This window comes from Heliconius melpomene, chromosome 2 (assembly GCF_056956725.1).
Source record: "Heliconius melpomene rosina isolate 202511_hmr_F chromosome 2, ASM5695672v1, whole genome shotgun sequence".
Classification (NCBI taxonomy): Eukaryota; Metazoa; Arthropoda; class Insecta; order Lepidoptera; family Nymphalidae; genus Heliconius; species Heliconius melpomene.
The window spans coordinates 2,935,569-2,957,693 of record NC_140390.1 but is presented as its reverse complement, the minus strand read 5'-3'; the positions used below and the strand labels follow the sequence as shown (position 1 = coordinate 2,957,693).

Here is a 22,125-nt window from a genome sequence, read left to right as displayed (position 1 = left end):
AATTATTACTTAACTGGGTTTTATAAATTCGATCCTGACGTACTTACTAATCTTAAGAAAACCTTGATATTAATATCGTAAATAAATAAAAATATATCTTAAAGAGGTTATTTATTCGATTAAAAAAATATAAGTAAAGTAATAATTAAATTTAAACTTCTCGAACAAACATACTTTCTTGTTTAGAAGCTGGCCGTTGATCATCATGTCTTTAAACAGACTGAAAATGGAAAGCGGAGGATCATGAAACGACTCTCTCTACCCACACTACAAAACGTAAGAAACCGTTAAATGACGTCAATATGTCACTTTATATTTATTTACGTTTACATTTCCATTTCTTCGCTCTAGTGTCGAGGCAAAGCACGGCGTTGAGTTCTGCCATACAACACGCAATGCCTCCAAAATTCGGCAGAGTGTTTTAATACTAGGATCCCTCTGTCTACCCAGCTGTGTGCGGGATACAGCGTGAAGCTGATTTAATTTAATTTTAATATATCACTTTACAATTAATATTTCAGATGTTCCTAAAATTGGTTAAACGAGCGTTGTTTTCAGGACTATCGTATATATGGTCGAACGCTTCGTGATTGCATTTGCCGAGCACCGCATCGTCCAGGTCGAAACCCACATAGGAAAATTACATAGCCAGTTTCTACCAGCTAAATTCGAAAATTGTATCTTTATTTAAATGTTTCTAGTAGCACTCGTCTTAGTAGGTCAAAATTTGATTTGCTAGATTTTACAATAATTTATTTTCATTGCCTTTTAATGTCGCGCTTTGGTTACCCTGACTGCGAAAGAAATATATTAACATAATATATTAGCTTTTTCAGATCTCTTAAAGGTTTTCATAATTATCGTTTATAAATATATTCAGATTTTTTAATTATCAACATTTTTAAACTGAGAACAAATCATAAAAATAAGAAACAATACAATTATTAATTAATTCAATAATTACCTGTAATTCGGGAAAGCTCTGTCGCACGATGAGGGTCCACAGGTTATACAAAACGCAGACGGTGATCACCCAGAGCCAGTAAAAATAAAAATTCTCGTCTGGATTCACAACAGTACGTGGAACTCGAACTTTCCGACGCCTCTGTCTGTTGGTCATTCTGTGGTCCCCGGTCGCGCCCTCCGACCCCGTATCTTCGACCTGTATAAAACAAAAGTTTTCTTTTAATTCCAAAAAAATGTTTCTCTTTAATTTCAGCGAATCCATTAAAATTATAATTTTTGTATCATCATTGAAAAGAAGCTTATTCTAGCTATTTAATTAATAAAAACAAGACTTAATAGTTGGTTTTGTAAATTTACTAATTAAAATATCTACTATGTAAATTTATATTATCGTATATTATTTGAAAAACGAAACGAGCATCGAACTCGCAACACCCTGAATACAGTCCTTTAAAATATAATCAGATAAAACAAATATTTACAATCTACTTATGTGCCAATAATTAAAATGATTCGCTACCAATAATGAAAAGCAAACTCAATCACAGTTCATTAATAAGAAGAATGTCGATGGTTCAAAATTCTGATAGATTCTCACAGTTTCCTGCGTTTCCGGAATTTGTCGGGTGGAGAACCTTTTCAAAAACGAATCTTCTCTCTTCAAAGGTGGTTTCTTCTGGATCGCAGAACTTAGCTGCACGGTTGTCCTCAGCTTCATCCATCTTTGATTTGACTTTGTTCTGCGTTATTTAGGATAGAATATTTAATAAAAAGTTTTAAATTTTAATCTAACAAAGTTCGTTCAAAATCAGCCTAATAGCCATTTTTAAGAAGGTTAAGATCTCATTATATTAAATTTTGGAAGGAAACTTTAGGGACGACTTAGTTCATTGCAAGTGATATATTTAAAGGTAGACTTAGACGTTATGATTTAGGCATCAGCAAAAAAAGGCTCCGTAAGATAATGTCACAGCACTCACTAAGCATTTTCCAAATTATAATATACATTATTAATATTATTTATATTCCTTAGCTGTATGTTAAACTAAGAAGATTATATTTAATTTATATTCTACAGTAAATATTATGCTGAAAACATTTAAAACTAGAATGTATTATTTAAGCATTTGGTGAATGGCGTACATTAAAATACAGAATTTATTTAGAGCATTGGAAGAAAGGTTCTTTAACACAGTGAGTGAAGCTGTCTGCATAAGTACGAATATATAAAAGTGTTTTTGTTTTTGTTTGTGGACAGATAACTCACCTCACGTGCAAACAATAAACAAACACTACCTCAAGTGACATGCGGCCTTGCAATTAATAAAAATAAAAGTCCCATTTAGAATAAATTAGAAGTTAAAATTTAGAATAAAATTTAAGTCTGTACAGAGTATATAGTCCTATTGGCTCTAAAACTAAATAGCTAACTGAATCTAGTTGATATCGCTAAGACTTATAAATCTATTAAAATGTCAAACGGTCAGGATGCATGAAACAATAATAAAATATTACAAATAATTAATACAATAGAATCAATATTCCAAGAAACAGTATAAGGAAAAGTAGACAACTCCAAAGTGAAACTAGAAAAGGCACATAGTCACGATAAGAAAGACATCGACCAGAAAGTACCATTCACGAAATCCTATTCACGACAGACAGACGTACAGCATATTAGATGGAAATAAACAAACAGTTAATTTAAATAACGTTAAAATTGACAACGATGCGGTGTTACCCTCGTCCTGGCCTGCACACCTTTTAATTTTCCTTAGTGCCTGGTAGTAGGCCATGACAGCTTGGACGTGTCTCCATTTATGGCCTCGTTTGTCAGTATCAGATCCTGGGATTTCTGTGTCCTGCACGGACCTGTGAGAGCTTGACGAGCTCGATGTAATGATCGGTCGCCTATAAAGGGATGTAGTGCTATAAGTGTGGTGTATGTTTGCTTTTTTTGGTTTAAGTTATCTATTTAACGCATTTCGTTTCTTAGAGTAATATACGAGGTATTATTAAAAAACGGCATTTAGTCTTTAAAAATTATTAAAATTATTAGTTCTGATTATGAAAAATAAACATTCTTAATATTTTCAGTAAAAAAATGAGAATTAATATTTTACTTCACTCATTTTTATCGTTACTCAGGAATCCAATTCCACATATCGAAAAGGTCAAGTGACGGAATGGGCTGACAATATGATATCGATTTAGTAGGCTCTAACTCAATAGAAGAGAACGTGACTTGGAAATTTACTCGAAAAAACGAATGTAGCTTGTTCTTATGTCAGATTTTATGGAAACATGCATGGGTTTTAGCCTCGCTCGCTGGGGACGGTAAAAGTCATAGCAGGTGTCGTCTATCCAGCTGTGCAATTGTGGTCTAACAATCTCTATGCATATGCACATTGACTCTCGTGATCATCATCCGTCATTTGACATTGACATGATTTTCAAGGGCAAAAGGCATTTTCTTTTATATTTTAAGCGAAACTAAAAAAATATTTAGATTATGATTATAAATTCCTTTAAAAATCCCTTTTATTTTGAAAGTCACATCAACGATGTCAGTCGCGTAAGTAATCGACGTTAACGTGCTGTCTATGTAAGCGTTTCCAAAGCAATTAATGCCATTTCTTCGTATCGGCACTTACATCTCCTCAGGGGCCCCATTACTTGTGAATGGCGACAACTTGTTCAACAACCTATATTAAGAAAAACGATGTGTTTTACTTTTTTTTTCTAATTCAAACTAAATTTAATAGCCTGTAAGTATAGAAGATTTTTATTTATGTCAGTAATATATAATATAATATATTTTGTAGTTATTTGTGTTTAAGAATAAATAAAAAAAAAAATTGAAACTTAAGCTAGCTCTTTGTTAATTCTTAGACAAGATGACGCAATTATTTTATTGAATTAAACATATTTTAAAATTATAACATATTACACGTTTCCTATATAAATTTGAATAAAACGACGACGATATACTCGTATATAAAACCTTATTCTTTTTGTATACAAAAAGGCAAAATTATCAAGTAAATAATTAAGCTTAAAAATAGAAAATAGTTTTATTTTAATACATGGTCATTAAGATCGTTTGTCACTTTCTCTTGAAATTTCATACGCCTTATATAAAATAGAATTTAAGTAGGAGTTAAAAATCCCATATTTTATATTAACAAGGGTGGTTTCCAAGCCTATATATTTCGGCTGTCTGAAAAAAAGATTAGTAATGCTGACGCCAGGGTACAGCGGGGGTATTCCAGTGAAATATTGGAGAACGTTAATGACAGTATAAGAGCTTCAAAGACACCCTTTTATTAATGTAAGGTATTTTCTTAAAACTCTGGCACAAAGCGCTTGTAACCTTGGGTTATATATTTTTGGGAAGTATGTGGGGAGAACGTATTCATTTATCATTTTTTTTACACGCTTCACACTGTTTCTCGCATGTGGCAGGGAAGCCACAGAGGGAACCTAAATCATTTCATTTTATAGTTTCTAATGTCTGTACAATGCAATACAAGGAAAGAATAGAAGTCTGGCCTCTGGCAGGGTTGGCTGAGAAAACCTGGTGCCAAAATTCATAGTTTTCGGTTTTTTCCCGAATTTAAGTGGCTAAGTGGATTATGGAACTAAACGCCGCGCTTTACCTTCCAGTGCGGAAAAAATAATTCTCTCCAGAACCGGGGACCGAACCCACAACTGTTGCGTTTACCGTCAGATATTGTTCCACTGCGTCATGATGGCGCTTTCGTAATAAATATCTCGATGGACAAATATATAAAGGAAGTTGCTGTTTTTTTTTAGATTTTATATAGTATTACTTTCAAATCGACCTTTGAACCTTGTTCCCCTAAAGTAGTTAAGTCACCGGAAATTGTGGTTTTTTAATTACAACACTGGCAGTTCCAATGATCATTAGACCTTTGAAGACATTACTTTCGTGTCATTACGTTTAATGAAATCGTTTGAATAGTTTAGAGGGTATGTCCGTTAAAGATTTTACGTTGAAAAAATAATTACTTAAATTAAAATTCAAATCTTAAAGTGGTAAACAGAAACATTTTACTTTTAGTTGTATTTCAGAAAAAACCTAGTAAATAGCATGATAAAACATGAAAACTCACGCACCACCCTATTTTTATGACAGTACGTGTTGAGTGGCTGGATTCAACACCGCGCTCAATGCTTCCAGAATTCTCCGGAAAATGGGGAACGGAGGGTCTTAACATTAGGTTCCCTCAGCCTACCCCGCTGAGAAATTGGTTCCTTCAGCGAAAACTTTTACAGCACACAATAACTAACACAAAACACTAAAATAACACTTCTTAATTCATTAAAATCTACAGTGGTTAGTTTCTGCAACTTTCAAGTGCCGTAAAGATTTTTTTGGTTCAGCCTCCAAATGGGTTATTAGGTTATAAAATGCATTTAGTTTATATTATGCTTTCTTATAGATAGATATCCAATTGTAAAAATGGGGAAAATTTAATTTTATTATGATTGTCGGTTTTTAGCGTTCGCTTCGCCGTTGTAATAATAAAAAAAATATGACAACGCTATTAAATTTATCAGCCTCTCGCGTAACTTAACCCCGCTGTTGTGTATTCAGCGATACATTTCATTTACAATGACAATTTATATGTGATCATTTATTATTATAATTCAGTCCATTATTTGCAGTTCATTCAAATAATGCATCGATTTCATCTCGTTATCGACGTACGGGCTAAGGCTATACATTATTTAGGTCATAGGTTTCCCAATTAGTGTATTCTATTAAGTTCTATTGCTTAGTTTGTTGAAAAAATGCGAAAAGATTAAATGTAGAAAATATAGAAAGAAATATAAAAGCGGTGGTTGAGGGTTCAATTTTAAAATCAATATGCAATATTTCAACTTTCAATGAAGAAGCGGATTGTGTAGACTACGCCATCTCTGTCGGTCTGTCTGTCTGTCAAGTTAATTATTCTCAAGACCACGTGGAGATCTCAAGCTGATATTAATATTAAACATCAAGGTCCATATTGCCTTAGAGCAACGGATGACTGAACGGTTTTTAATTAAGCTTTACAGCAATATAGATCATACATTAGAATAACACATAGGCTATAAAATTTATATAAAGATTTCGTATAATATAACAATAAATTACAAATTAAGCGAGCGGGCGAAGCCGCGTGTCGGCTGCTACTATTTTATAAATAAAATATTATATCATTCGAAATATATCAACTATAAATACATTATATACGGAGGCGGCCTTATTCCTAGAATAAACTGAATCGATAACCTTTAACGAATGAATGGCTAGACGTCTTTTAATTTAATAAACTTATTGGCCGTATGGTTTATGCCTCTATGCTATAGTTTAGATATTACAATACCCCCTTGCCCGCGAAGCAGTTACGGAGGAGGAAAAAAATATAGGAAGAGCCAGGAGCCAGTGGGCACCATCGTGTGACTGGAAACACGACAGTTTGATTCCTACTCGAGGAAAAAAAATGTTTGATATTTTGATATCTTTGCTCTGGTGTCGAGTTTCGCCACTCAACACGCAATGCCTTCCACAATTCGAAGGAAGGAAGGAGAGGAGTGACTTGACACTAGATACTCTCTGCCTACATTGCTGTGTGCAGCACTGCGATATAACGTGATGCTAAAAAAATAGTGTGAAAAAGTTGAGCTGAAGATATCTATGAGAGATATCTTCCGGACTTTTAAAGAATTTTAGAAAGGTCTGATCTGTAGTAAATAATGTAAAATTATAATTTTATTTATTCTGTAGTATTGTGTAGTGTCTATTTCTCCACTCTCCGTAAGAACAAAAAGAAATACAGATACCAAATAAAGAAGATAAGTAAACAGTTTCATAGTATAGCCTACAGAGCTCTAGTTCTATTAGCATTTCAAATAGCGTTGCGAAATTTCTGTAATCCTTGATTGAGGGTAATTGCAGTGGCGCACAATCGAGTGCCTGCCTTCGCTCAGAGTTTAATTACGACGTGGTGTTTTTTTTGCTTTCACGCTGTATCCCGCAAATAGCAGGGTAGGTTTGATCCTTTGCATTTCCCAAATTATCATTTTTTTTATCAATTACAATACTTTTATACTGTAGTAGTTTTTATACATGAATGCGAACGCAGTTCAGTTAATACAATTAACGATCTCAAAGGGTAAGATCGAAAATCAATTAAACATAAAGTTATTTAAAAAAAAATCAGCTTCACCTTAGTAGGCACACGGAATCTAGTGTTAAAACTCCTTTTCCTAGTTTCCGCCGAATTCTGGAGATATCGACCTCGACACCAGAGCGAGGAATTGAAATTAATAAATATTTCATCTCCTCGAGTGAGAATCGAACTGACAACCAGTCGAGTTTACAGTCACACAGCCCCTGCGTCACGACTGGCTTCGTTAGTTAGCTAGTTACAAACTATATTTACCTAAAAAACCCCCGATAAAGTAAAAGGCACCTTTCAAAGTTGGTGCACATTTATTCCGTCGTCGTGCATTATGGAGTTAAGCCGTTCAGCGGCGAGGCGCTCATCTGGAACTTTGCAACGGCTCATAGTGTCGCCATATTGGCTGTATAAACTATATTCTTCTTCAGATATATGTTATACTAGCGGCCCGCTCGCGGTTTCACCCGCGTGAACTATATTATTATTAATTTCTGTCTCCATGGCTACGTCCTAGTGACGTCTATGCAAAATTTGAGACTCCTAGCATTTGTAGAAACGAAGTTTCATACAAACTTTCGACCCCAAAAACAACCCCTTAGAAGTCGAATATTGCAAATTCCCGTCTTAGCAAGCACCTACGTCCTATAAATAACTCCTATGCAATTGCAATAATAAAAAATTTGAGATTGCTAGCACTTGTAGTTTCTGAGATTTCGTGATGAGTGAGTGACCTTTCGATTTTATATATATAGATATCCTTAGGTTATATTTATTTTCACAAGTTTAAACTTTCTGAATATATGTGCTTGATAATTTTATTTACTTTTCTTTGATTTCATGAGATACTTGTTAGATATACGCGGCGTTGGATTACGCTAATGTGGACGTTATGTCTCAAAAATGGGAGGAATGTCGATAATGGAGTGACTAAAGGCTAAATTCTCTTTTAATTTAATTTTTAATGGTTTATAGTTACAGTTTTGGGAATAGCGATAATTTTAGTTTTTTTATTCTCTTTTTTTAATTAAAAGTTATTTAGGAGAATAGTTTTTAGAATTATTACCAGTTTTAATTATGTCTATTGCTATATTTTAACGGGCGATTGTATGTTATTAATGTATGAAGTTTGAAATTTATAATTATATTAAAATTCAATCGTTTTATTCAAATGTATGCATTTATGTAAATTTTATTTGAACAAATTTACATATATAATATGATAAGGACAAATATTACATTAAGCTTGCTACATTAATGAATTTAAACATTTTATATCAGTTATGGTAAAAAAGAGAAAGAGTAGAGAGTCAACCAATCAGCAACTAATCAACTCGGTTTCCACCACAAGCGGAACGGACCTATTAAGGACTATTTTGAACTCGTAAGAGTAGAATGCATACTTATTCTCCGACCAACTAATTTTCAAACAGAAAGGACTGACCTATCGAAGCGAGCAACGAGGGAGAAAGAGATGAAATTAACTCGTTCAGTTCTAGAGAGCGGAGCGAAGTAATTACGGAGTTCTTAAAGAACTAACAATGACTATTTACATAGTATGGTTTTCACACAGAGAGGTCAGCGATACGAGTTGAAAGAGTAAAAAGTGGTTGAAACGGGTCTCGCTCGGACTCGCTCGCTGATGAATCCTCCCTCGCTTTCAGTTTCATGTTGTATTCCGCATGTAGCAGGATAGGCAGAGGGAGTTTAGTGATAAAACACTCCGCTCCTCAATTTCCGTCGTGTTCTGGAGGTACTACGTGTTCAGTGGAGAACCTAACGGCCGCGCTTTGCCTCGACACCAGATCGAAGAAATATTTTTAAAAATTTATTTCCTCAAGTGGGAATCGAACCTGCAATCGAATCGAACAGTCACACACTTACACCTCTGCGCCTTGACCTCAATAATAATAGTTCATCCTAATAAAAAATATACTAAATTTCTAAGAAAATACGTACAAACAAATATAATATATATTAAAAGCATTACTAAGTTTAGTTACGTTGTAAGAGCACCAACACGTGTGACCAGTCAATAAGTCGAGAAACCCAATAAATGTTCTTTTTTCTGTCCCACTAAAGTATCTAGGTCGTGGAACGAGACAATACGCGGCGTTAATCATTGCTTACTTTTATTTGTTATATAAATATTATATAATATGCCAGGAGTCATATGAAACAAGTTTGTCTTATTTCCAATATAGTTAATTATGATATTTATGTGAGAATATCGTTGCTTCGTTGCTTATTTCTTATTGCTTGGTCATATATGGTTGTAATATTAGAAAAGTATGTAAGTATGGTTGTTTGTTACACATTTACGTAAAAACTATTAAACGTATGTCTTTACAAGAATAACATATAGAACTCATTTTACATTTTAGCTTTTTTTAATAAAATGTATAAAAAATTGAACGTAGCGGGATTTGAACTAAACCGTCTAAGTGCTTTGACCACTAAGCCATAGGTTCTGCTTATTTTTTCATTAATTTTTTTTTCGGCTTAGTGGCTAAGTTTTCTAGAAAGTATTTTTCTTTCCTAAGTGGAGAATTACACTTTAAATATTTCAAATATAGGAGCCATTTAAAACGACAATATTTTACGAGTAAAACTTTAACTCGGCTCAAAGAAATATTGATAAAAATATAGTAATTTAAATTTGAAACTGTGCTAATATATACAATTGATATACCGTATCCTAACAACCGGTTCGTTAAACGTTGAATCTGAAAACGTTACGCGAAGCTATTTATATTTAAAGAATAATATATTTCAACGAAACTTTATATTTCATGGGATTTGTCTAGATGACGCTAGTGTTACTGAATTAATTAAAATTTAAAATATCTGTAAAAAAAATTCTAACAAGTAAAGCTTATTACACTGTTCAAGAATATTTAGAGGATAAGCATGTATGGAATTAATGTCTATTGGATGTAATGCAGGATAGCTGCCAGCTAATGTATTGTATATTGTAATAGATTGTACCATTGATTTTGATAAGAGCAATTGTTGAGTTTCTTGCCGGCTCTTCTCAGCAGAACTGCCTTCCGAACCGGTGGTAGCTTTTTGTTCATATGTTCATTCGACGATTCAAAAGTGCTTATAATAATTGCCCATTTGAATAAAGAATATTTTAAATTTGAATGAATTAATTTAGTTTATCGTCTGTCGTAGAGCCGAAGGCCGCTGGGGCAGAAATTCACAAAATTCGGGGATGAATGTCTTAGCAGTACGTTCCCGTTGCTTACCCTACTGTGTACGGAATACAGCGTGACGGACGCTAAAAAAAATGTCTTAAACAACATTTTGTATCTATCTCCTTTAGTAATGGCCTTTGATATTTTCACATGAAGCGAATCGCTGAGCCAATGCTTCGTTGACTGGAAAATTTATATATTCACATATGATTTGGTCAGTAAACTCATGGAGACAAGCATTTTTTCTCTTTCGAAACTGCAAAATGTAGCCTATATCAAATAAATTATCCATAAAATTTAGGTGCTATAATTTTATAATACTTAGAGGCATCCTGGGCTTCGCAATGCCTCGAAAAACCACCTGTTGAAAAGCGGAGAACAGAGAGTCTCAAGTGAAAAAAAGTTTGATAATAATGTTTAACGTATTTTTTTCTTGCAAAGGATTACATTTAAATTTTTTATTTTCTTATAATGGCGGAATTTAAACCTGTGCTTGATTAAATAACACAAACAAATATAAAACCAACTATTGGTCATATTCACATGAGATTTAATTTTTTTATATCAAGAGTCTTTTGTTTTTACTTCTTACTTAATTTTAGGTATTTCTTTTTCTACTTCATTTTTCATTTACTAAATTGATGTTTATTATTATAGCATTAGTAGTTTAAAAAAAGCTACGGTAGTTTTCTTATTATTCTTAATATTTACGGCAATTTCGCCAGTTTTCTTCACGACCGAGCACTTACTGCATTACAGTATCTCTATTATAGTTTCTAATTGAATTAAAAAGCTCTTTTGTCCAGGTCGTTCACGTATAAAAACATGACCCAGTTTCAGTATTGTATTTTTCTAGCAACATGGGAACCTAGGAACCTAGTGTTAAAACATAACGTTCTCATTAAGTCATCCGCGCTTTGACTCGTCGCCAGACCGAAGAAATAAAAATATTAAATATTTAATTTCCTGGAGTGGGAATCGAACCTATGACGTTTATAGTGTCTTTTTAATACTAGGTTTTTTTTCATCATCATCATCATCATCATCGACATCATCGACTGTCCACTGTTGGACATAGACCTTTCCCAGTTCTCGTTACCACACTCGATCTTCAGCCCTTCGGAGCCATCCGCTTCCCGCCAAGCTCTTCAGGGCGTCGAGTTTTTTCTCTCTCCTATAAAAATTACTTTCAATCGAAAGGTTCTAACTGAGCCATCGTGGCGACAGAAATGATTGATAATAAAAAGTATTTGGAATTGATTGGAAGTAATTGGACCTGAGTAAAAGTTGTAGTCAAATATTATGAAAGTTCGAAAGCCTGTCTGTCATGTCTCGAACATGACAGACATTAAGGATTTTAATATGGTTGACGATATTTTTTTATGACTCTAAATATTTATAAATTTAAAAGAAATCCGTTAATTAAGAAGTAATTAGCTTAGTAACCTAGGTGTTTGCAAGACTTACTTTAGAATGCCTTGGATTTCAGTATTTGAACGCAAAAATTATGTGCATTTTTTTGTAATTCCAATAAAGAATGATATTTATTTTAATTTAATTTTAAACGGTTCGCGTTTCTTTTTTCAACGAACGGAACGGAACAAAATAACTAACAACAAATGTATTATTCGACATTAATTAATATATTAATTAATCGTTATAAATAAATTGATGAAATATATGTACATGAGGCCGTTGTGGCGAAGGGCCACAAGGGTGTGACTGTAACGCGACGGTTGTGGGTTCGATCCCCGCTCGAGGAAGTGAAATATTATTACTTAATATTGTCATTTCTCCGCTTTGGCACCAAGGTAAAAACCCGGCATTCGCTACTCAACACGTTATGTCTCGAAAAGTTCGAATGGACTGTCTTAATACTAGGTTCCCTCCGCCTATCCTGCTGTATGCGGGATACAGCGTGAAGCTGATTTAATTTTGATGAAATATATGTATAGGTAATAGTAACAAATTTGATCGACTTCACTTGCAGTTCATTAGAGCCATAATATTAAATCAAAGCAATTCGGTAAAGGTCACTAAGATAAATGGCAGCTATAACTAGATCATTTATTAATTGAATAAACCCTTCAGGAGTTTGATTAGCTCTGGAAGTCCCATAAGTTCTCAGAGGTACCTTAAATATTATTACAATATTATATTATATATAGGCAGGTAGGCTGATAGGCAGATGGAACATGGGAATCTAGTGTTAAGACACTCCGTTCAACACATTTTCATTCTCCACTTTTCGAGTGCAGGAGGTGTGTTGAGTGGTAGAACTCATTGCTGAGCTATGCCTCGTTACCATAGCGTGGAAATTAAAATATTAAATCTTTATTCCCACGAGGGGGAATGGTAAATGGCATTTAAAGCCACATCCTTGTACTCCTGCACCACAACGGCAAAGGTGGACCTTTGCTTTTTTTATATAATCTAGAGAGATTTAATATAATCTCCAATTTCATGATGTTGAGAATGCATGGCAATGAAAAGCTGACAAGTCTTGATAATTGAGGTACCTGAAGCAGCAACCGTTGCTAGAGAACTCTAAAATTGTAGCCCCTAATGAAAACTTCACAAAAGTTGTAGTACTTTTCTCATTGTTATTTTTGAGTGAAAAATTAACAATTTCATTCTTATTATTTACTGAGAGGTTTTTCTTTCTCTTACTAATGGGAGACCATGTCAGGAGTTTGGAACTATTGTAAAAACTCACCAAAATTTTTGAAATCAAAATGTTGGTATGATATGAAGGCAGCAAAATAATACCATATTTATTTTCATAGTTCTGCAGTAGGTATATCTTAGATAATAAAGACCGCATTTTGTCTTGATACATTAACCTACAAGACAAATCCAAGAGCTTGAAAACTCACGAGTTTCTAAGTGATATCCATTTGTCGTGGCGTCTGAGGTGAATGGAACGTCAGAGATGAGGTTTTACTTGGATATCTGTTATATATAATCGTATTTTTTTTGCAATTTATTAAAATTGCAGAACTGTGGCCTAAACAAAGTATAATTTTACTCCTTTCTATCCGCCAATAATCTACTGTGTCCTTTCCAGTCCGGTTTCCGTCCTCTTCACAGCACAGTTGGTGCACTGTTGAATATAACAGAGGACATTCGGTGTGCTATGGACAACACCAAGCTCACTGTTTTAGTGTTGTTAGATTTCAGCAGTGCTTTCAACTCTGTGGACTTCGACATACTTCTTGGCACACTTCGAGCAGTCAATATTTCATCTGCAGCTGAAAGCTGGTTTCGTTCTTACCTCTTCGGCCGCCGGCAATGTGTTAAAGCTAACGATATCACATCAACATGGCTTAATCTCACTGCTGGCGTACCCCAAGGCGGCGTTCTTTCTCCTCTTCTCTTCTCTGTCTTCATTAACAATATTTCTAGAGTCATTACTTCTCCTTTCCATCTGTATGCAGATGACTTGCAACTTTACCGTCATAGTAACTTAGATGGATTGCCTGAAGCTATCGCCAGTTTAAATAGTGACCTTGATGCGATTCGAACTTGGGCCGAATCTTTTGGCCTACTTATTAATCCAAAGAAATCTCAGAGTATTATCATAGGCAGTAATAGACTGAGACATAAAATTAACTGGGATTCTGTGCCAGCAATACGTTACTCAGGAGTGCCGGTTCCCTATTGTAGCGAGGTTAGGAATTTAGGACTTATTATTGATTGCAACATGTCTTGGGCACCGCATATCAATGCAATCAGCAGGCGCATGCATTTCTCTTTCCATTCCCTTAGGCGTCTCCAATACTTCCTTCCTCACAAAACCAAAGTTATGCTTGCGCAATGTCTTCTCCTTCCAATACTCGACTACGCTGACGTCTGCTATTTGGACGCGACTGAGGAGCTACTTAACAAATTAGAACGTCTTCAAAATCTCGCCATACGCTTTATTTATGGCTTACGCAAGTATGATCATGTTTCTGAATTTCGTGCTAAGCTCAAGTGGCTCCCAATCCGTCTTCGCCGTGATATGCACATCCTTACCTTTCTTTTTAAACTCCTTAACTACAAAAATTTTCCCTCATACCTTCGCTCCCGCTTCAATGTTCTTCCTCCTCCTTCACGCTCTAGGCGGTCGTGTGTCGTTCCAGCGCTTGACGTACCTATGAGCAACACCAAATTCTTGAAAAATTCCTTCTCCGTTTATGCTGCATCCCTTTGGAACCAACTCCCTAACCCTATCCAGAGAAGTCCTTCCTTAAAATCCTTTAAATTCCAATTAAAAACGCATTTACTTGCTACTGAGAACAATTAATTTACATTCCGACAATGTTTCAAATATTGCAACTGTATTTCATTTTTCTTTTCTTTTGACGCATTTAAACATATGTATATATTTATTTATATAATGTATTAGTATTATTTAGTTTAAGTATTTTTTTTTTTTTTATAATATATGTGTAGTGTATTTATATATGCAAAGAATATATTTTTATGTAGTTTATAAATGTATAATTGTATACAAATATATGTATCTATATTTGTCAATAACATGTTTCATCTGTTAGTATATTTTGTTTATTATATTCTTTTACTATTAATTGCATTGTACTCTCCCCGCTGTTTTGATATATATCCACTTCCACTGGTTGGCTGGAAGAGATTTCTTTTAGAAATAAGTCCACCCTTGTCAACTATTTTTTCATTTTATATTACTGTATGTGTGTTTTTTTATGCAATAAAGAATATATATATTATCAATTTTCAAAGAGATACAAAGATAAGATTAGGAAAAAATCGAATAGTAATTTAATTGGGTTATATATATATATAATAACCTGGCTGGTTGACTTTTAACATAATTACATATTTACATTAAATGAGATTAATATCTAAGACATTAATATGTCTTAGGCTGTTCAATTACCTAGTAATATTAAACATTTTGAAGTAAAACGATGGGTTGTTATAATTTTATTTCATTAGCCAAAATGTGTCTATTTATTTGTGTGCACCCTATTATTTACAATTATCGACTTACAAACTAAATCCTAATCATTCTTTTCGTTTCTGGTTTAAAAGAAGAATTGCTTTTCTTTTCTAATTGATTTTAAGTTCCTTCTTTTGTATAAATCTCTCTTAATCCGTAAGATACCAATAGTCTATGGTAGTGTATACATCGGGTGTATACATCTATATGAACACGAGTGTCTTTAATTGCAAAATTGTTTGAGGAACATTAATTAGTGCTTCATCAGCCGCTTCATGTACACTACTCTAGACACTTATGTACGAGTGTCTAGAGTAATCGGACGAAATTTCTGTACATGTACAAATTGACACCACACAGACACAATGAGTGTTTCTCAACTCAACGTCAACTCAGACATTAATGTCTGACATTTATGTCGGAATGTCAATCTTAGTCTATTCATATCATTTGTTGTAACGTTTAAATGTTTTAAAAAAACGATGAAGAAGATGAATTCAATATTGATTACAATTTACCTTTGGCCTGGACTCTTGCTTTCGTTACTCGCATAGTTGCTGGAGTCGTCGTCATCTTCTCTGGAGGTAGCTGCAGAGAGAGCTCGGGAAGAGCTAGCGTTGACCTCGCTACCTTCATTGTCGTCATCTGGTGTACGTGTTGTACCTTCTTCAGCCTGTAACAATAGGTTAAGTAAGTCATTTTTAGTAATCATAGGGAACCTGGGAACTAATTGTTAAGACACTCCGTTCCCATTAAGACACTTCTGTTCCACATATTGACAGCTGCAGAACTTAACACCGTGCTTTGCCTCATTAACAGAACCATGAAACGAAAACATCGAATATTTTATTTCTTCAAATGGGAATCGAACCCAAAACCCGTCGTGTTTACAGTCACACACTTGTGCGTACACACGACTGGCATATATTCGTAGATTTTAATTAACGTTTTGAAATCTAAATGATTATTTATATTATTTATAATTTTGACGACATTTTGGTTAAATTTGGTTAAAATTGACATCATCCAATTTCTATTTGGAGAAATTGTTATTAACAAGCGTTTATCTTCTATCTGGTCAAACAATTTCTTATCTTAGTTTCTAATATCTAGTCCACTATAAAATTGTTTTTATTTAATTTTTTTTATTAATATTTATCTATATAATAGTTAATTTCTCAATATTTCCTTAATTTACTTCAAGCACTAATTTAGTTTAATTAAAACTAAATATATTTATAAAATTTACGTATATTTTTATATAAAATATTAGTGTAGTGTGTTTAATAATATAAAAACATACCTGTATTCTTATTAGAGGTATTCGCTCTTCCATAGTACAAGAAAACATTGCTAAAGTATAATATACTTCAAATTTCTTATTTAATTTTGTCTCTATATGAGCACTTTTATATTTTAAAATTTAAGGTCACTGATAGAAGAGAATAATTTAGCTTAATTTACAAGTCTTTACAGTATCTTCTGTGAGAATGATTGAATTTGAATTTTAAATATTATATGAAGAAGCTACTTCTATACTAATAATGACGAAATGTAGAAGGGTACTTGTTTATTTAAAAATAACGTAGAGTTTTTTGTTTACTAGACTTAAGTATATAATTATAGAACATATATAAAATGAATATAAAATAACTGATTAAGATTGGTCTAAAAAAAAAGAACGTAAAAGCAATAAAATAAAAATAATATATTTTGGAAACGCTAAATAAAGCACCATATAAAAATCATAACCGATAACAAATAATGAGAGTAGAAGAACCTGGGAACTCCTACACCACAATAAGGCCTCAAGTTTTGTTTTTACGTGTGTAAATTTTTTTGAGTTTCAAATCCAATTTTCACATTGGAAATTGAAAGACCACATCACCAGGTCGACCTTAAAACAACTGTCTGTTAGCTGTTCGTTATGACGGGAAGGATTCCACTTCATCCCAGATTTCGAATTGGATTATGAGAGTTTTAACCATCTGTCAAAACATCGCTGAAAACTGAAATGTGAAATATCTTTGTTTAATCCCTAGTTTGTTACAAAGGTCAAAGTGCAGTATAACATACTGCTTCACGCTGTATCCCGCAAAGGTATCCCCGTTTTCTGTCGAATTCTGAATTGCGTGTTGAGTGGCGGAACTTAACGCCGCGCTTTGCTTCGTTCTGAAGGAATTGAAATATTAAATATTTCATCTCCTGGCGTGGGAATCGAACCTTTTGATCCTGGGCCACGACTGGCCTCAAATGTATGTAGTACTGTACATTTATAGAATAAAACTGTTCTGTTTGTCAATAATATTATTGCGAAGGAAGTGTTGTAATTTCTATTTGATTCGGGCTTTGATGTTTGAGGACTTTATTTATTTGTATAATTTTATTGGGCCAGTATCTATTAAAAATTGAGGATATGCCATGTTACGTAATTTTTTTAATCTAAAAGTTTAAAATAATTTCGCTTGATATAATGAACAAGACAAGCGTGTGACTGTAAGAGCGACGGTTGTGAGTTCGATTCTCACTCAGAGTAATAAAATATTTAATATTTTCATTTCTTGGCTCTGGCAACAAGGCAAAAATCAAACCTATATAAAAAAAAATAATACCAGAATTAAATATGATTTTAAATTTAAAGAAGTTAAAATATAACGAATAGAAAACCACGTAAAATGTAACAAGTGAATGCTTCTGACAGGTGTCTATTGGATATGTCTATGTTTATTTAAAATATTGAACGCGTATGGCAATATAACGAGAGTACCGTTTGCAAAAAAAATATATCCATCTTATTTATCTTCATTTTTCTGCCTAACCCACCGCGTACGTTACGTAACGAAAGTTTTACATACATATATAAGAAGTTTGTAATATTTTTTAATATATTTTTTGGTTTTTTGTGAAAGATCATAAAAATGCTTATGCTAAATAATGGTAACGTCAGATAATTTGTAAAACCGAAGGTGGTGTACCCTTCGACTTCGCTTTAATAATATATAAATTTTAAAATAAAAAATAAATCATTTACACGCTGTATGTCACATACAGCAACCCTGCTGGCAGAGAGAGGCAGAGCGAACCTAGTGTTAAGATACTCCGTTCCCCACTATCCGCTGAATTTATAGAGACATTGCATGTTGAGAGGAGGAACTTAACGCCGGTTTTTGCCTTGCTGCTATAGCGAAGAAATTAAAATATTAATAAATAATAATTCATTCCCTCGAGTGGAGATCGAATACACAACCGTCACGTAGAGTTACACCTTTGTGCCACGAGGGCGTCATTAATTTTAAAATATTCAGTAATTAAGGTGCAATTACTTTAGCACTCAAGTAATTAGTGTGTCACCATATAAGCAAGTGTCTCGAAATTGGGGAAAACACTAAGTTCTCTTTGTCAAAAAATTATTACTTTTCATTCTAACAATAAATGAATAACAACTATTTCAATTGAATACAATTTTTATTTTTATAATTGATGAAACATAATAAATTTTACCAGAGAGAGAGACGATCAGTCTGGTTGGATAACGAACGGCTAGCTCTATTTTCTTAGCCAATAACAAAAAAAATGTTTCAATCCTCAATGTATCTCAAATAATAAAAAAAGTGAAAAACGGAGTGTCTCTACACTATGTTTTATATCAAATAACATGAAAACGTTAAAATAGAGAAAAAATTGCAATATCTTTTATCTCGATTTATTTCACGCACTACAAATCTCCATAAACCCTACTATCACAGAACCACTAAGTAGCATCAGGTAGCGTTGGCAAAATGCTTCCAAGTAGAGTCGGATTCGCCTTTGAGCTTTTCCGTTTTCATTCTTCAATATTACTTTGTACAGTGCGATATTGCTTTTTGATGGTGGGAAGGTAAAGGTACCTAATAATCTATGTTTTTTTTGTTTATTCCCTTTTATTATTACATACTTTTATTTGACTTGACGTGTGAAATATTGCAAGCTCAATTTCAAATCAATATTGGTGTTAATCTAAAATGGCCGCCGTAATAAAATGGCAGATTACAAATTTTTGCACAACCTACCTGAAAATGTAGAAAACCTGTTTTAAAAAAGTTATTGAAAACGATTTTTTTAGGATTATCTCGTTTTATAAATATATCTACAGTTTCGAAATGTCTCTTAAAAGCGTTTGTTTGTTTGTTTAATTTCAAGATTTTATACCGCATGTGGGATTTTGATGGGAACGGAAAGTCTAACTAAACATTAGGTTACCAGGTTCCCTATACCTAAAAGCAAAAAAACTTAAATTTCTATGTGAAATTCAATCAGTTTTAGAATAAAAAGTTTAGTTCTATTGGAAGAAGTTCTAATAAAACAGACGTATAGCATCCAAGTAAAGATGATCGTATTCTATTTCTGTCAAATGATCCTCTTTGTGCCCTCTCGTTATAAATACTAAAGCTGTTCTAACAAGTTGGAAATATCTGATCAGGTATATTTATAGGTTTTCAATTGAAAATTCTTTGAGAAGGAACTGACACCTATATACTCGGAAAGTTTTAGTTACCTGAATAACGTCTAAAGATAAATATTATGTTTAAGCTTCAAGCTGAATCGCGATTGGTAGGAAGAGAGAGCTTAGTGAAGAATTGATACACTCCGTTCCCCCCATTTCTGCCCAACTTTCGCGTTTGGAAAGATTGTGAAAATAAAAAAAAACTTATCACACTATAAATATAATAGTGATAAGACACCATTGCGATAAAATGCCTTCTGCCTATCCTGTATGCGGGATACAGCGTGAAACTGATAAAAAAGTGTATTTTTAAGCTTTGTCGAATTATAATGATAGCATTATATGCATATTTATGATCCTCTCTATGTAGAGAAGAGCACGTTAAGCCGTCGCTATAGTGTGTCGACACATTCAAGTTATCAGTTTATATTTAGGTCACCAGTTTGACCTAAGTTTGCTATAGAATGATTTATGTTTAAAACTTCTTAGGGTTCACAACTTTTGATCCAGATTTGCTGAAAAAAAAAACTATTTTCATAGTTTTCATAAAACATGGAAAATGTATATAATCGTAGAATGATTTAATCTAGTGAAACGTAAGAAAATCAATAAATTAACACATAAATAAAAATTTTGATACATTTAATAGGTACATTTCAATCAAGTACTTTTGTATACGCAAATGTTTCATCAAATCTATACTAATATAATAAAGCGGAAGAGTTTGTTTGTTTGTTTGTTTGTTTGTTTGTTTGTTTGTTTGAACGCTAAGATCTCTGGATCTACTGGTCCGATTTACATTGATTTTGTTTTGTATGAAAGCTGCATTCTTCAGAAGTGCTATAGGCTATATAACATTACATTACACATATAAATTAATATATTTTAAAGTACTTTTTAATTTGACATGCAATTTATTCTGCCATGTTAATAACAACCGTCGCGTCGCTACGCAACCGTTACCGCGACATTTAGATATTCATCCTTATGAAAATAAACATTATAGCATTTTATCTATTGAAATTATAGTTTACTGTATAACATTCTAATAAATAATTAAGGAGATGTCACTGATTCGAAATGACCTAGCCTACGGGCGGCATATTATGACCTACGCGAACGGGCAGATGACTTTGATGGTTTTATTACATTTTCGAACTTTATTTGCTGTTTATAATTAATTTAAGCTACACTTTGGTTCTCTTCTTATTTTATTTGACATTGCTGGCAAAAAATATCTTTTTAGGTAGTTTTTAGGTACGGGTTATTTTTACTTCTTATGGTATTTTTACTTAATTTGTAGTTATTTTTACTTCTTATGTTGGTTTTCAATTTCTCAGATATTTTTTGTAATAATATGTCTCTACTTATTATTATTTTTGATTATTTAAGCTTATATTTTCTTAGTAATTCTATTGAAAACTGAAAATATAGTTAATAAATATTCTTATAGTTTAAGCAGGCGTAGCCGCGTCCGGGTCCACTAGTGTCAAATAATTTTATTCAAAATAAGAAGTTACATTGTGTCAGGGAGCTCATTTTTAGGGTTCCGTCCCTCAAAAAACAATATAAGAACTTTTGTGTTGACTTGTCAGGTGGATTGGATAGGGAAGAGGGTTCTCTGTCCCTAAAAAAAATTGATAGGATGTCAACGGTGGCAAGGGCATCTCCTATGGGACTATGAGATTCGTAATTCTATCTCACTTTTTTATTCCATATATGTATGTAAAAAAAAATTAAAAAGAAAGATTTTAAATCCTCCTCCTATATCTCGGTTTATTCAGAAAAAGGACGTAACTAAAATATTAGTAGATAAATAGTCCTTTACAAAGTTAATTGTAAATCCCGCATCATAGAGTGTGGTACAGACAGCCTTTGTTATTTATCTTCTATGTAATCTTACTAGCATACGAGCACAATATAAGTATCTCAGTTTATATATTTCTATTCAGCTTAGTATTTATATAATGCCTAACTCTTTAAGTTCAAGTCTAAAAGAGATCCTCGGGGCTCACGTGGCTGTTCGATTCCCACTCGGAGGAATGAATTATTTAATATTTTCATTTCCTCCTTCTGGTAATGAGGTAACGTGCCACTCAACGTGTAATAACTCCAGAATTGGGAATTGGGGAACGAAAGTGTCTTAAAGGGAACGGAGTCTCTTAACACTAGGTTCCTAGGTTCTGTCCACATACTCTGCTAGTAGCGGGATATAGCGTAAAGCTAAAACAATAAAATAAAAATAAAACAGATCCACAGTGAAGTGCGAGTGGGAGAGTGTCTGGCTGTAAGCGTAGTGGTTGCGAGTTCAATTTAAATGTG

General features: G+C 33.3%; 1 protein-coding gene across 9 annotated transcripts in view; it reads right to left on the bottom strand.

Moving 5' to 3' along the window:
* The window catches only part of Cngl (Cyclic nucleotide-gated ion channel-like), a 112,504-nt gene that overhangs the window by 40,842 nt on the left and 49,537 nt on the right, over positions 1 to 22,125 (bottom strand). For 5 of the 9 annotated variants that reach the window (XM_085206228.1, XM_085206237.1, XM_085206254.1 and 2 more), the window contains exons 2-5: positions 15,839 to 15,993; positions 3,621 to 3,671; positions 1,565 to 1,706; positions 965 to 1,162 (exon numbers count right to left, since the gene is read on the bottom strand). In XM_085206228.1, coding sequence (XP_085062354.1) covers positions 965 to 1,162; positions 1,565 to 1,706; positions 3,621 to 3,671; positions 15,839 to 15,993 — 546 coding nt within the window. Of the gene's footprint in view, positions 1 to 964; positions 1,163 to 1,564; positions 1,707 to 2,727; positions 2,878 to 3,620; positions 3,672 to 15,838; positions 15,994 to 16,623; positions 16,780 to 22,125 lie in introns of those variants that run through there. The other 4 variants (XM_085206248.1, XM_085206284.1, XM_085206261.1 and 1 more) reach the window with 3 other exon arrangements.